At 23.6% G+C, this 18199-nt stretch overlaps 1 protein-coding gene across 1 annotated transcript; it reads left to right on the top strand.

The window, feature by feature from the left end:
- Positions 1–1739: 1739 nt before the first annotated feature.
- PCHAS_0507400 (dynein heavy chain, putative) lies at positions 1740–17633 on the top strand (the record flags this gene model as incomplete). Its single annotated transcript, XM_731076.2, has 1 exon — positions 1740–17633. The coding sequence occupies one exon, from the start codon at positions 1740–1742 to the stop codon at positions 17631–17633; it is 15894 nt and encodes a 5297-aa protein (XP_736169.2).
- Positions 17634–18199: the final 566 nt, after the last annotated feature.

The raw sequence follows: 18199 nt of genomic DNA, 5'->3' as shown, positions 1-18199 counted from the left end.
GTTTTTTACTACATTTCTACAAATTGTATTTTATACATTATAGGCGATACAAAATTGCACATATTAATTAGTGTGGCATTATATGAAAGGCCAAAAACGGACACTTAAAAAATTAGCAGTTCAATATGGTAGAATATTTATAAGAAAAAAAAAGCGATGAAATGATTTTAAGCTTTATTAGCTAGCTGATGAGTGTCAAAAAAAATGTATTTCACCAAATGAGAAAAATGTAACTATGCTGAGCTTTACGAAAATAATTTCCTATACAAACATACGAATGCATGTAGATATGTACTACAAGGGAAACTTATACAATTATAAGTATTGGTGAATATAATGAAATTTATTTTGAAAAAATATTCTCAAAATATAAGAGAGTTATATGTGAGCATGCGTTTGTGTTATAGCATTTGTGGGATAAGAAATGGAATTCTTTTAATAAAAATAATAGCAATAATAATTCTCTAATATGGTTATTTCTCATTCGAAAGTCATACTTTGTATTGGGATTGGAAACTTTGGAACTAAACACCGTATATAGACATTGCCTCTTATAGCACATTTATTGTGTTTCCCCATACATATAGTTATGTGTATATAGAAATGGGAAATAGTTAGATATGCTTATTCATGATTTGAAAAATTAAGGTATATGTATCCATCATAACATAGTAATAGTATTTTTATAATGTCGCGTAATTTAAACGCATGTATGAGAGAGTATCATAAAAAAAGAAAATTTCCAAATATGTTCATAGATCTGATATTTTGACAAATAAATTACTTTTTAAAAATGTATTTATTATTCATACATTTTGTATATATTAATGGAGTTAAATAAATATAATTATAGACTGGTAGAAATGCTGATGTAAATATGGGTGCAAAACATAGTTATTATCATTTTATTTTCATTTACTTTTAATTTTTGGGTTTAATTAGGAGAAATTGTAATAGCGTGTACATTATTTTAAGACTATTTATTTATGCATATTTTTGTGTGTATAAATGTACACGCGCAAAGTACTGTACTTGTAAAAAATAAATGCTCATATGGATTGGAATCATAGGAATAAGATTGGATATATATGGTTTCTGCATATATTCGTAATAAAAAATATAATAATATTACTATTATTAATAAAATGCACACACAAATTTGCGCAAAAGGAGGTACTCTCCATGGTACTATATATAAGCGTATGTTTTACATGTGCACATATAAATATGAATGGCGAATATATTTTATGGAATATTTATAGGTAATGAAAAAATAGACATACTATTTTTTTAAAATAATTAATAGGAATAATTTTAAGGATTGGAGAAAAAAGGAGAAATATATTATTATATATATGATATATGTAGTATATGCTTATGGGTACACATTAAAGTTACCTATATATGAAAAGGTTCGAATTTTTTTTTAATTTGTATCTCTATATTTGTGGAATATTATTTTTTTTCCGAGTAGATATGTAAACGTACATAAAATATCCGTATATAGTTATGCATGTACGAATGTTTCAATATACGCAAGAGCATATACGTATATACATGTACATATATATTTATATATTCCAAATGTGTCTAAAAAATATACCTAAACGTGGTATACTCAGTTGAGCATTTTAATATTGGCTAGCTGTTTCTAAGCCTTGGCTTAAGGCCATATATATACTTGTACACAAACATATAAAATTAAGGGACCCCCTTTGGTCTTACGAACAATATATATAATGAATGGGGAAGATGGTGTAGATAATGATAATTGTGGGTATGATGAAAGGGTTGAAGAGATTATGAATATTGGGTTGGACTACTTTAACATACAGGGGTGTCTTAGGGAGGAGTCTATAAATAGTGTAAAGGGTGATGAAAATACAATTGAAATGATACAATTGTTTTATGAAAGTACAGATGGATGTTTATTTATATTTAATGATAGAGATTGTATAAAAATATATGATTCTATAATAGATTTATATAAAAGAAGGAAGAAAGAAAAATTTATAATAATTTATAAAACCCCTGAAAATAAAGTATTATACTTAGAAATGAATAATGATGCTGAAAATATTATTAGACGATTTTTAGAAATATTTTTTTCTAATTTTATGAACAAGAATGAAGACATAAATAATTCTTCTCTTCTTATGGAAATGAAAAAAAAATTTAATAATTTTTTATTAAATTTAAAAATAGTATATGGTGAGATGGAAGAGAAATTGATATTGCCAAATTTACCTTCAGAAGTAAAGGAAGGAAACATAAGTAATTTAGAAGAATATTTAACACATTTTATTAAATGCTATCATATAATATTAAGAAGTTTTATGGCATATAAAAAAAATAATTATGAAAATTGTAATGAATTTTTAAAATGTCTAAAAAATAAAAATGAGGACATAAATTTTTTACATGATGAAATAAATAAAGAAGGCTTTACAGAAATAATTAATATAATATTAGAAAAAAAGAAAAATTCAAGTTATAAAAATATAATTGAAAATATAAAAACGGAGATAGTAGGTCATAAGTCTGAAGTTTTTGATTTATATACCCATTTAAAACCAGTAGTTCATTTTTTACAAAAATTAGAAAGTTCAAAGGAAGAAAATATCGAAGAAAAAAATGTGTATTTAATGCCAATTGTACATTCTTTATCTTTATCAATTGAAAAATCGGATTATTTAATTAAGAATTGTAAATTTATTTTCAATTTTTTATCGAGAGTTTTAATAAATATCTGTAATCAGAATATGAACACTCCAGATATAATAAACTCTATATATAATTGTATAGATGTATTAAAAAGTAAATTATATAATACCTTGAATTTTTTACTCACCTTTTTATATTTATTTAAAATGTATAAAGAAAAGGAAGCAAATGTAAAACTTCAATCGTTAAATGAATTAAGTGGAAAGCGAATACATGATTTGGTAGTAACATTGAAGACAACTGAAAATGACAACGACAAAAATGAAGATAAAATGAATATCCTTAATGATTCAAAAGTAGAAGAAGAGTGTAAATATTTTCCACTTATTAGTTTATATATATATAAATTAAAATTGCTAGTTGAATATGTTAAGACTTATCAAACATATATGAAACTTGAAAAAATTGAAATACCAGGTGAAAAGGGGAAAAGGTTAACAGAAGAAATACATAATGTTTTAAAAAGCTTTAATACTATTAATACAACATTTTTAGATATAAACCATGAAATATTAAATAATCAAGAAAATATTTTTATAAATAAATATAACACATTTGATAATAAAATAAAAGAATTAAACAAAAGATTAATTTCTATTTTTGTACACTCATTTGATAATGATTTAAATAAAAATATAAAGTTATTGAACTCGTTTCTAATATTAAGAGATATACATTCTATAGAGTTAGAATTAATTAGACACACTTCTATGCTTTGTCAGAATCTTAAAAATGAGTTTATATTGGTCGACAATTTATTTATAAAAAATACTACTATTATAGAGAATAACAAGAGTATCTTCATGGAAAATTCATTTCAGGAATCTAAGAAAAGTAATGAGCTTGTAGATTGGAAGGAAGGTGAAGAAATTACAAGTGTTGAAATTGTACAAAGCAATGGAGATTTAAGTAACTGTCTAAAGAAGCTAAATATCAACAATAACTCGGCATTATTTTGCGAAGTGATAAATTTATTTATGGCTCTTTTAAAAAGGATAGAACAACAGTATTTCCCGTTGAAAAAAATAATAGATATCTTAAACTTGAAAAATGAAAAAACTGAAGAAATAAATATGCTATATAAGAATATAAGTGAAAAAATAAGTAAATATATATGTGAGATTAGCAAAGTATGGTTTAAAGATACAATAAATGTTGTAAACAACTTTTTAAATGAAAATATCTTTAAAATAAAATCTGGAATATTTTATGTAAATTTTCATCCATATATATTTATGTTTATAAATAATGTAAAGAATTTTTTTTTAAATAACTTAGCTATTAATGAGGAATGCTTACAAATATATAATAGGGCTAGTTCGTTTAAAAATTTTATTAATGTATTAAATAATATAACAAAAAAATATAATCGTGTGATGACAAGAATGTTAACTGTAGAAAGAGATTTATTTGAAGACAAATTAGTATCAGTAAAGGGAATATTATTAAAAGGGGTAGAGGAATTGAAATGGACAGATAGCGAAATACACACATATATTGAGAGTGTTGATAAAGATATGTCAGATGTGTATAGCAGTATATATTCTCTACATAGTAATATTTCATTTATCTTAAATTTAACAAAAGGTTGGATGAAAAAACCAATAATAGAAAAGCGTAAAAAAACAGAAGACATATATAACTATTTAAATACGTATAAGAATAATATGTCTATATTAAAAAATCGACTAAATGAAGATTTAAAAAATATCAATATAAAAATAAAACAATCTTATGATATATTAAAAATAAAAAAGAATAATGTAATGTGGAAAAATTATTTAAAATTTTTAAATAACATAGTTATGGGTAAATTAATTGAACTTACTAATTTATTATTTAATAACTTATATGAAATTATGCAAAATGGAAAAAAAGATGAACAATTATTTTTGATTAAAATAAGTTTTATTGATAGCAAATTAAATTTGGATTTAAAATTAAGAAGTAAAAAATCGTTTTCTATTACTAGCATATTTTATAAATGGGTTCATGACTTTATAAATATTTCATCAGACATTAAAAGAATAGATATTAGAAATGGTGATTATATAAACGAAATAGTTTTAAGCTTAAGTGTAAATTATAATAAGAATAGAATTGAAAATTACTTTGAAAATACAATTGAAAAGGCATATAAATATTTACAATCTTTTAAAAAATATGAGAGTATATGGAAAAGAGATATAAAAAAAGAGTTTATAACTTTTAAGGAAAAAAATGAAATTGCTTTATATCCAAATTATTTTGAATATAATTACAATTTTAAAGATTCATTAAAAATTATTAAAATAAATATACCACATAGATTTCCAAATATATCGTCTTATAAAAAATTTATTTTATTACTAAAAGATGAATTAAATGGTTACTACAATTTGAAAACACATGAGTCTATTAATTTTATATCTTTTTATTCTGAAGAAATTATTCAATGCTTAATTAAGTTTACAAAAAAAAATATTTCTTTATATACAGAATTTTTACAAAATTTTGTAAAAGATGCTATATATGCTATTAATACTTTTTACGAAAATAATATTACACATTTGAATGAGGACAATATTATTGATTTTTTTTGCAAAAATGAAAATGATGAAGATATGGATAAGGATACTATGCTTGTGTCTAAGGGCAAAAAAAAAGCTTCTATAAATTGTAATGATAATGATGAAAATAAAATTAACGAAATTAGTTACAATGAAGATGAACAAGTAATATCAACTGATTCACCAAAAATGTCAGATGCAGTACAAAATAAAAATGTCAACGAAGATGGTACTACTAATAATGATGAGATGAATAAGAAAGATGCATTTTATAACCTAATGAGAAGTATTAGAAGTGTAAAATTAAGTAAGAAAATAATACCATTAATTTTCCAAAAAATAAAAGAAATAATTGACAAATTAAAAGAGATAGACATAATTATAAAATATAATGATGTGTTAGAAAATGTTGAAAAAAACAAGGAGAAGGTAGAAATTCAATATAATGAAATTAAAGAAAAGATATTAAAATATAAAAATAAAGAAATTAAAAACATAAAGATAGAAATAAAAAATTTTAAAGAAGAATTAATAGAATTAAAAAATGAAATATTTAAAAATATCCCAAGTCATCCAAAAGATATATATAATTCACCTTATGAAAAAATTAATGATTTTAGAAACAAATTTCAAATATATAAAGATAAACAAAAATATCTTAATGAATTAGAAACATTATTTGAAATAGATATAACAGTATTTGATGAATTGGATGAAATAGATGTAAAATTAAAATGCTTAAAGCATTTATGGGATGTAGTAAACAACATTCTATTTTTTATAGAAGAAGAAAAAAAGAAAATGTGGAGAGATATAGATGTAAATAATAATATATACATAATTGATTTTATATTACTATATATTAGAAAAAATTTTGTTGATTTAAAGCATTTACCAATTTATGAGTATATAACTAAAGAATTAAAAAAGTTGTTACATGTTTTGCCTCTTTTAGTCGACTTGAATAACGATTGTATATTTGATAGACATTGGAATATTATTATTAACATATCAGGAAAAATAAGTAATTTGCATTCAAACAAAAGGGGAATGACACATAGTAGCAGTCACTTTGAAGATGTGGATTTAAATTCTGAATTTCGAACTAAGGCAAGCACTGCAAAGATATATGAAGAAGTGAAGAATAGTGAAAATATGCAAACAATTCCAAGTAAAGAAGATGAGAATTATATGAATACGCCAAAGTCTTTGAATACTATTAATAGGAGTAACAATAATTTGAGTGGTATGATGGGTAATAGTGGGAAATTTAACTGGGGAATAGAAAAAAACAAAGATTCAGCTCTAAGCAAAAATCTGAAAATAAAATACAAAGAATTGACGTTGCAAGAGTTTTTTGATTTGAAATTATATAAACACGTAGATGCAGTTCATGATGTAATAGAACAAGCAAAGAAAGAAAAGAAGATTGAAAATAAAATAAAAGAAATAAATGTAATATGGAAAAATATGGCTTTTGAATTTGTTAAGAAAAATACATATATACAAATAATAAATATGGATGCAATATTAGAAATGGTTGATATGCATACATCTGAGATATTATTTTTCATTAACCAAAAAAAATACATATTATTTATACAAGATACAATATTAAATACTCAAGAAAACCTTAAAAAAATTGATGAATTAATTAATATATGGAGAAAATTTTTAAGTAAATTTGAAAGATTACAACCAATTTATTTAAACTCTGAAGATATCCATTCGCAACTACCTCAAGAAAGTAAAATGTTTTTTAATATCGAAAGTGATTATAAAGAAATAATACAAAGTGCCTTTGAACAAAAAAATGTTTTACAAGTTTGTTTAAATGAAGAGTTGTTTTATTTGTTGAGTAAATTTTTTAAAAACATTGAACTGTGTGAAAAGGCATTGAATGATTATTTAGATCAAAAAAAAAAAGCTTTCCCTCGGTTTTATTTTCTTTCAAATATAGCTCTATTAGACATTTTAAGTAATGGAAAGAATCCACTAAAAATTTTACCATACATTAATGATGTATTCAATGCAATAAAAACTATAAAATTTGAGAACCAATGTGGAGAAGATCTTTCAGATAATTGTGATGAAAAGGATGTAGAACCCAAGAACAGCATCAAAAATAAAGATATCCACACAGATGATGAAAATAGCGATTCAAATGATGATGTTGACAAAAATAAATCATCTTCAGGTTCCTCAACAGATGCTGGAACAGATAACGAAATGGAAGGACAAATAGACATAAATGGAAGTAGTTATAAAATGCATAAAAGATCCAAAGGATATAACAGTGTAATTAAAACAGATGAAAAGGGAAATAATCAATATGAAGTAAAAGAATATACAGCAAAGGGAGTGTATAGTATTGAAAATGAGTATCTAAATTTTATTGAAGAATTAAAATTAAAAGGAAATGTAGAAAATTATTTAAAAGATTTAGAAAATCATTTAAAAATTACTCTGAGAAGTATTTTAGAAAACGCAAAAATAAGTTCTGAAAATTTAGATGAAAATACAAGAGATGAAACAATGATATCAAATTATGTAAGTCAAATAGTTTGTACATGTAACCAAATAAGTGTAACAGAAGAAATAAGTAAATGCTTTGATGAATTAGAAAATGGTAATGAATCAGCATTTATAGATTATAAAAAAATGCTAATTGAAAGAATAAATAAATTAATAAAATTGGTTGAAAAAACAGATGATTATAATATTAGGACTAAGCTGTTATCTTTAATAATATTAGATGTGCATACAAGAGATGTAATAGTATCTTTTATCCAAAAAAAAATATCAGATAATACATCATTCGATTGGCAAGCTCAATTAAAATATTATTGGGTTTATGATAAAAAAATAAACAATTATACATGTGAAATAAAAATATGTGACTTTAAAACCAAATATTTATATGAATATATTGGAAATTCAGGAAAACTAGTTATAACACCATTAACTGATAAGTGCTATATAACACTAACACAAGCTTTAAATTTAATTTTAGGAGGTGCACCTGCAGGTCCAGCTGGAACTGGTAAAACAGAGACAACAAAAGATTTGTCAAAGGCTATTGGTATTGCTATATTTATATTTAATTGTAGCAACCAAATGAACTATTTTAATATGTCACAAATATGTATAGGATTATCTCAAACTGGATCATGGGGATGTTTTGATGAATTTAATAGAATAAGTATAGAGGTGTTATCTGTTGTTAGTACCCAAATTAAATGTATATTTGATGCTATTAAAGAAAAAAAAGTCATGTTTCATTTTATTGATGATGAAATAGTATTAAAAAAAACATGTGGATTTTTTATAACCATGAACCCAGGATATGCTGGAAGAACAGAGTTACCAGAAAATTTAAAAAATTTATTTCGATCTTGTTCTATGATAGTTCCAGATATAAAATTTATTTGTGAGAATATGTTAATGTCCTTTGGTTTTATAAAAGCAAATAAATTGTCATATAAATTTGTTGAGCTTTATCAATTATGTCAAGAGTTGCTACAAAAAAATATCCATTATGATTGGGGATTAAGAGCAGTTAAAGTGGTTCTAATTCAAGCTGGAAATTTAAAAAGGAAATATAGCAATTTTGACGAAGAAGTAATTTTAATGAAAGCATTAAAAGATTTTAATATTCCCAAAATTACTCATGAAGATATACCGATATTTTTAGGATTAATCAATGATTTATTTCCAAATGTAAATTGTAATATACTTAATACAAAAGAAAATAGTGATGAGCAATGTGGAGTAGACAATAATGAATATATGGTAGATGATTCAGATGGAAAAAGCCAAAAAAATGTTTCAGAAAAAAATGCAAAATGGGAAGAAAATAATTGTCCAAATAAAATATGCAATTTTGAAGATGCAATAAAAATATGCTTAAAAGAATCGAACCTTCAAATAGATGATAATTTTATACTTAAAGTTAAACAATTAAAAGATTTAATGGATGTAAGACATTGTGTTTTTATATTAGGAGAAGATGGATGTGGTAAATCAAGTGTAATAGAGATTTTAATAAAAAGTCTAAATAAAATAAAAGAAAATTGTTTACACGAAATTATAAATCCGAAATCTATTGAATCATATGAACTTTATGGATATTTAACAAAAAATAATGAATGGGTAGATGGTGCATTATCTTCAATTATGAGAAAAATGTCTAGAAATATATCACCATACAATGAATACACAAAACATAAAATAATTTTATTAGATGGAAATATAGATGCAGAATGGATAGAAAGTATGAATACTGTTATGGATGATAATAAAGTATTAACACTAGTAAGTAATGAAAGAATTCCTTTTACTAAAGAAATGCATTTATTTTTTGAAATTACGAATATGAAATATGCATCTCCAGCAACAGTTAGTAGAGGTGGTGTTCTTTATATTAACAAAGGTGATATAAGTTATAAATTGTTTATAAGTTCATGGATTAATTTGTTAAATAATAATATTGCCAAAACAGAATTTTATTACCTTTTTAATATATTTTATGCACAAAATATTGAAACACTAAGAAAACAATGTAAATTTTTGTACAATTTATCAAATTTAGATATTGCAAAATCTATTTGTAGTTATATAGATTATTTTTTAGCAAAATATGAAAAATATATTAATGATGTAATTAAAAAAATTGAAAATAAGCAAAATGAAGAAAATATATTTTTAAATAATCAAAACGGAGATCAACAAGTTGGTGAAAATCTTGTCTCTCCTCTTACAGGGGATGAAAGCCAAAGAACAACAGTGAGCCAAAATAAACAAGTTCCGAATGAGAATGTTCAAGGAACAAGGAAGAATGAAAAAAATACGGAAGAAAAAGGGTTTAATGGTGATATTATCAACCAAAGTAACAATAGTAATTACAAAATAGAAGAGTGTGAACAGAATAGGAAGGAAGGGAAATTAGCTGATGATGAAAAAAATACTGTAAACAAAATGAATTATAACTATGATATATTGAAAGATTATTATAATAGTTTTTTTATGAACTCCTATATGTGGGTTTTAAACAATTTAATAGTTGATGATAAAATAATGAATTCTCGAAATCTTTTTAATAATAGTATAAAAGGTAATTTGAAGGTAAAAATGGGAAATGATTATTGTTGTAACTACATTTACAATGTTTATGAAAATAGTTGGAAACATTTGTCTACATACTTGGACGAAGACATTTTGATTTTGCAACGAATTAAATGGAATTTTGATGATCCAGAAAATAAGGAAGGAGAATATGGAAATAGTATCCAAGGGGAATTTGACGACATGGATGAAATGGAAGAAATGGCCGAACTGGGCGAAGAGGAAGAAGATGAAGATTTGGACGAAGAGATAGATCATGAAGAATCTGAGCAAATAGAGAATAATTCAGCAAGTATACAAGGAGAAAAAATTACTGGGAAAAAAGAAAATAGAAAAAAAAATAATAAAAAAAAAAAAGTTGCAAGTAACTATATTGAAAGTATGCTTCCACATAATTATGATGAAATATATATAAATACAATTGAACTAATAAGAATAGAAAAGATGATAAAATATTCATTAGAAAGAAATAAACCAATTTTAGTATATGGAAATAATGGTACAGGGAAAACAAAATGTATAAAAAATAATATAAATATGAATATCGAAAAATTTACACATACAATAATAAGTATAAATTATTATACAAACTCATTTGTTTTACAAAAAATAATTGAAAATAATGTAGAAAAAAGGAATACAAGAACATATGGTCCACCAAATCAAAAAAAACATATTTTTCTTTTAGAAGATTTAAATATAACAGCTAAAGATGATTGTGATACCCAACAAATGCTAGAATTTTTAAGACAGCTATTAACATATAAACTAATATATGATCGAGAAAATTTAGATGAGAAAAAATACATTCATGATATATCTTTTATTGGTACAATTAATAATAACACTAATAAATTTATTGATAAAAGGATTCAAAATAAGTTTAATATATTAAATATAGATGATATAAGTATAAAAACATTTGAAAATATATATAAAATAATATTAAAACAACATCTACTTAAATTTGATGATTCAATAAAAGGACTATTAAATAATATAATTTTATTTTCTTATGATTTATATAGTAGTATCAATGGAAATGTTGCATTTAATTTGTCTAACTTTGCACCTCATTATTTATTCAATCTAAATGATATACACACAGTATTTTATAACATAATTAAATATACAAATCCAGATATATATAATAACCAATTTAAATTTTTGATGATATTTTTCCATGAAATACAATATGGATATATAAATAAATTAATTTCTTATGATCATATTAATATATTTACACAAATATTTAATAAATTAATTCAACAATATTTCCCATTTTTTAGTGCTGATTTTGAAAAACATAAGGAAGTTTTTGACACTGTAAATGCAGAAATGAAGGGTGCCAATAAGTTGTCTCAAAAAAATACAACAGTTTCCGATTATGAAAATAACGATGAAGTTAAAAGAAATTCTTCAGGTGAACATGAACCTTGTAATAATGAATGGGGACGATTACCAACTGGCAACGCTAATAATAGTGATATTAATAATGCTGATTTGAATTTGTCTAAAAACACAATATATGATTTCAGTAAAAATATATTTACTTCTTTTATATCTGTACGAAATGGAATGGACAAGATGTATTTAAATGTGAAACGATTCTATATATTAAAAGAAGTGTTGACAGAAAAATTGAACGAATATAATAGCAACCATGTAGAACTTCCATTAGTATTATTTGATTATGCTATAATGCAGATTTGTAAAATGTGCCGAGTTTTAGATTTCAACATTTCTCATTTGATGTTAGTTGGTTTTGGTGGTTCAGGAAAACAATCATTAATAAAATTAAGTATTTTTATTAATTCTTTAAATTTATTAAATATATCTACAAATAATAAATATGATGTGAATTGTTTTAAATCAGATTTACAAGAATTTCATCTAAAATGTGCGATAAAACCAGGTACTGTTCATGTTTTACTATTAAAGGAAAAGGAAATATTAGATTCGTTCTTGCCTTACATAAATGATCTTACTTCCACTGGTTTATGCAATGATTTATTTACAAAAGATGAATATTTAGGAATTTTCTCATCAATTCGTAATCAAATAAAATATTTAAATATTGGTGAAAGTAATGAAGATGTATTTAATTATTATATTAGTAAAATTCGAAAAAATTTTAAAATAGCTATCACACATTCACCTATTAGTAATTTATACAGAAACAGATTAATAAAATTTCCATCATTACTTTCTAATTTTTCATTTATATATTTTTTACCATGGCCATATGAGGCTTTAATAAATGTATCTAATAGATTTTTAGATGATGTTGAAATAAATGAAGAATTAAAAAAAAATATTTGCGAACATATGGCTTATGTCCACACTAGTACAAATGATATGAACAAAAAATATTTTGAACAAAAAAATAGATATAATTATGTTATCCCTAAAACCTTTTTAGAGTATATATATTTTTATAAAAATTTATTAAGTGTTAAAACTGTTGAAATTGAAAAATCGGTAGAAAGATTGAATAAAGGTTTGTTGGCATTAACAAGTACTAAAGAAAATGTGCAAGTCTTAAAAAAAGAGATCGAAATAAAAATAAAAAAAATAGAAGAGAAAAAAATAGAAGTAAATGAAATATTAAATAAAGTAAAAGAGGCAACTGAAGTAACAAATAAAGAACAAGAAGTTGTTAATGAAGAGAAAAAAAAAAATGAAATATTTACAAAAGAAGCCATAGAAATACAAATAAGAGCCGATAAAGAATTGAGTGAAGCATTACCTATAATGAATAAAGCTAAAGAGGCAGTAAATTGTATAACAAAATCGGCTATACAAGAATTGAAGTCGTTGCAAAATCCACCAAAGGAATGTCTAGATGTTACACATGCTGTTCTTATTGCATTAAAAGAAATAAAAAATTATTCATGGAAATTTGCTCAAAAGATTATGAATAATCCAACACAATTTTTAAGTAAATTACAAAATTTTGATGCAGAAAATATGGAAGACGAAACTGTAAATTTATTAGCACCATTTATACAAAAGAAATTTTTTAATTATGAAATGATGAAAACAAAATCATCTGCATGTGCTTATTTAGCTTTATGGTTAATTAATATAGTAAAATATAATGAAGTATATAAAAAAGTAAAACCACTTATGGACAAACTTCAAGAAGCAACAAACAATAAAAATAATGCACAAGAAAAATTAGATCAACTTGAAAATAAAGTAAAAGAGCTAACACAAAGTGTTGAAAATTTAAGAAGAAAAATGAATGAAGTTAATGAAGAAAAAAATAATGTTATAAGAATATATAATGAATCAAAAGACAAATTAAATAGAGCTGAGAATTTAGTAAACATGTTATCTGATGAATATTCTAGATGGTCAGATGAAATTGCTATTATTATTTCGAATAAAAAGTATATATATGGTGACTGTTTATTATTATCATCTTTTATTACTTACCTCGGTGTGTTTTCGAGTTCTTTTAGAGTTAAATTATGGAAGAATTTATGGTTAGAGCATATTAAAGAGAGTAATATTTTAATTAGTAACATTTCTTCTCCTATTGATATTATGGTTCAAGATATACAAATAGCTACTTGGAAAAATGAGAAATTGCCAGAAGATATTATAAGTATAGAAAATGCATTAATAGTTAGCACATGTTATAGATGGCCTTTATTAATCGACCCACAATTACAAGGATTAAAATGGTTAAAGGTAAAAGGGGGTAATAATATTACTTGTCTACAATTTAACTGCAAAAATTTTATTCAAAAGGTAAAAAATGTTATTTTAAAAGGAGGATATCTAATCATTGAAAATATAAATGAAGAAATTGATAATGTTATTGATAGTTTATTGAACAGAGAATTTATCAAAAAAGGAAATGAGACCTTTATCAAAATTGACAACGAAGAAATACCATTTAATTATCCTAATGCAATTAGCCGAATTTCTAAGATTAAAAGTTTTTTCGAAAACACCTTAAATTCGAATACCACTTCTAACAATACCCTTAATAGTGGTAAGAGCGAAAATATGGGAAATTCTGAAAATGCTGAAAATAATGAAGACAGTGCAGATAATTTAAGTATCCAAATGGATAGCAATGATAAACAGTACAACCATAATGTGAATAAGTCTATGTCTAATGGAAGTTTTTTAAAAACAAATTTCTTTAATTTAATATTACAAACAAAATTAAGTAACCCTCACTTCAAACCAGAAATGAATAGTCAATGCACTTTAATAAACTTTAGTGTTACATGTGAAGGATTAGAAGAGCAAATACTAGCTATTATTGTGAATATAGAAAAACCTGAATTGGAAAAACAAAAACAATTATTAGTAAAAAATCGAAATGAATATAAAATAATTTTAAACAATTTAGAAGATGAAATTTTACATCAATTATCTACAGCTGATTCATCAACTATTATAGATAACATTTCTCTAATTAATAGTTTGAGAACAACAAAAGACACATCTATTAATATACAAAAACAAGTTGCAGATTCGATTATTACTGAAACGAAAATAAATAAAACAAGAGAACTATATAGAACATTGGCAAATGAAGCATCTATTGTTTATTTCATTCTGATTCTTATGCATAATATTAATTACATGTATCAATACTCTTTGGATTCTTTCATAAATTTACTACTTAAATCGATCGAATCTGTGAATACTGCTGAGTTGGAAGACGGAATCAACCAGGTTGGTTCAAAAATAAACATAAAACATGATAGTATGTTTAGCGAAGGTTTTAATAATGGAGAAAAAGATGAAACAGACTATTATGAATCTAATATAAATTTTAACGAATATAATGAAAAGAAAATAAATGACAATAATATCATGAATGAAGAAGGAAATGTAATATATGATGAGCATATAAATAAATTAATTGTATCATTTAGAAAAACAATATATTCATGGATTAGTCGAGGTTTATTAGAAAAAGATAAATTGTTATTTAATTGTATATTTGTGTTTAAATTATTGGAAACAAAGAAAATATATGACAAAGATTTTAATATGGATTATCTAAACTTTTTTTTAAAGCCTCCACGAAGTAATATAAAAGTTGCTATTGAAAACCCATTAAAAGAATGGCTAAGTGATGAATGTTGGGAAAATATTTTATTTTTATCCAAATTTAAAGAGTTTGAAAACATTGCAAATAATATACATATAGATGCACAACATAAATTTAAACAATGGTGTTTTGAAATACAACCAGAATTATGTAAATTGCCATTAGAGTGGAAAAAATTAAATGATTATTCTTTTAAGAAATTATTAATTATTAGATCATTAAGACCTGATAGAGTAACAGTAACATTAGAAAAATATATTAAAAATATATTACCAAAAAGTGAGGAAATAATGGAAAAAAAAAATTCATTTGTAGATACATTAGAATCTTCATACAATTTTATGATTAATTCTACGCCTATATTATTTATTTTAACACCGGGTTCTGATTTTATAAAATATGTAGAATTATTAGGGAAGAAATATAAATTTTATTTAAATAATAATTTGCATATTGTATCATTAGGACAAGGACAAGAATCTATTGCATTATCAAAACTTGAGTTATCTCATAAAGAAGGGCATTGGATTGTTTTAGAAAATATTCATTTAATGGCAAAATTTAATTTAATTTTAGAAAATATAATTGATAAATATTCAGCAGAAGGTTCACATCCAAATTTCCGTTGCTTCTTAACATCTGAAGTAACAACCAATATCCCAATAAGTATACTAGAGAGATCAATAAAATTAACAAATGAAGCACCAACTGGTTTTAAAGAAAATTTAAAAAGAGCTTTTACTTTCTTTTCACCAGATGATTATGAAGAAAAAGATTTAAGAACAAAAAATATATTATTTTCTTTATGTTATTTTCATTCAATAATAGTTGAAAGAGCAAAATTTGGAACAAAGGGATTTAATATAAAATACCCATTTAGTCTTAGCGATTTGAGAGATAGTGCAAAGGTTTTATTTAATTATTTAGATAACCAAAATTCTATTAAAGTTCCATGGAATGATTTGAAATATATTTTTGGGGAAATTATGTATGGTGGTCATATAGTTAATGATAAAGACATGTTAGTATGCAAAACATACTTAAATTATTTTATGAAAGAACAATCATTAGAAAAAATGCAATTAATACCATTTTCTAAAAATACACAATTATTTAGTCCTAATAATTATTCCTATGATAAAATTTTAAAATATATTGACACACAAATTATTGGAGAGTCATCTGTATTATATGGATTAAATCAACATGCAGAAATGAACTTTAGAATAAATGAGAGTACAAAACTATTAAAAAATATTTTAAAATTAAAAAATAAAGAAACATCTACATTTGTAGAAGAATTAACAATAGGGGAAACTATAGAAAATAAAACTTCAAATATTGTATCCGAAATTATAAGCGAAATAGATAATGTTTTTTTTAATGTGGATGAATTAATGAAATCAATACCAGATGATCAAATAACTCCATTACAATATTTCTTATTTCAAGAATGTACTTTAATGAATTCTTTAACAAAAAATATGAGAAATTCGTTAAAAGAATTAAATCTAGCTATTAAAGGAGAAATTAATATGAATAGTAAAATAGAAAGCTTAATGAATTTTCTATATAAAGACACATTACCAGAATCATGGAAAAATAATTCTTATTCTAGTAACAGAAATTTATCCTCTTGGATAAATAATTTAAAAGAAAGAATAGCATTTTTATCAGATTGGTTTAACGATCCTTTATCGACACCTAAAGTTTTTAATGTTTCTTTATTATTTAATCCTAACAGTTTCTTTAGTGCAATTAAACAAATATTATCTAGAAATGAAAAATGCGAATTAGATAAAATTATTATCCAAGTTGAAGTAACAAACAAATCCTTAAATGATATCCATTCATATCCAAAAGAAGGTGCATATATATATGGATTATATTTAGATGGGGCTAATTATGACATAGAGAAAAATACTTTATGTGATGCCTCATCAAAGCATAAATATTTTTTAATGCCAGTTATACATTGCAAGCCAGTTGTTAGTATGGGTAAAATTGATAAAGACATATATGAATGTCCTGTATATAAAACGTTGTCAAGAGGTAACACTTACGTAACGAATATAAATTTAAAAACGAAAGACAGTCCAGAAAAATGGATTCTTGCGGGGGTAGCTTTAATTCTTGATATTGCTGACGATTAATTTAATTGAAAATGTGCATAATGCATTTTTTTTATAGAATAACAATATGCATCTAGGTGCAACCCCTTTATTTTTTTGTGGTTATATTGTATTTTATTTTATGCAATTAACCATATTTATTTTATATGGCTAAATTATATTCTATTTATTGTATTTTTTACATATTTTATTTGTAATTAATATAAACATGAATAATGAAAAAGTATATTACACTTTTCATTTGTAAGCACGAATTAAAAAATATTCAAATCTTTAAACCAAAGCATATAAAGTGTAACCGTTTGGGGAGCATGTCTTTTTTAATTTTCCTCCTATGCTTTTCCGTATATTAAAACTCAAGGAATACGAAAATACATAATATAATATATTTTTTTAAGGTTAAAATATTGATAGTATTTTATTATTTTAAAAGATATTTCTTTAAATAAATGAAAAATATATTTTTTTTGTTTCTACTATCAGCTAGCTAACTATATTTTTCCATTTTTACTTAAAAAAAAATAATATTTATTGTGCATGCATGAAAATAGCTATAATTTTTTTTGTTGTTTATGGGTTTTATACTT

The sequence above is a fragment of the Plasmodium chabaudi genome (genome assembly GCF_900002335.3).
Source record: "Plasmodium chabaudi chabaudi strain AS genome assembly, chromosome: 5".
NCBI classification, from domain to species: domain Eukaryota; phylum Apicomplexa; class Aconoidasida; order Haemosporida; family Plasmodiidae; genus Plasmodium; species Plasmodium chabaudi.
Note: the sequence above shows the minus strand (reverse complement) of the source record. Positions and strands in the feature narration are given on the sequence as shown.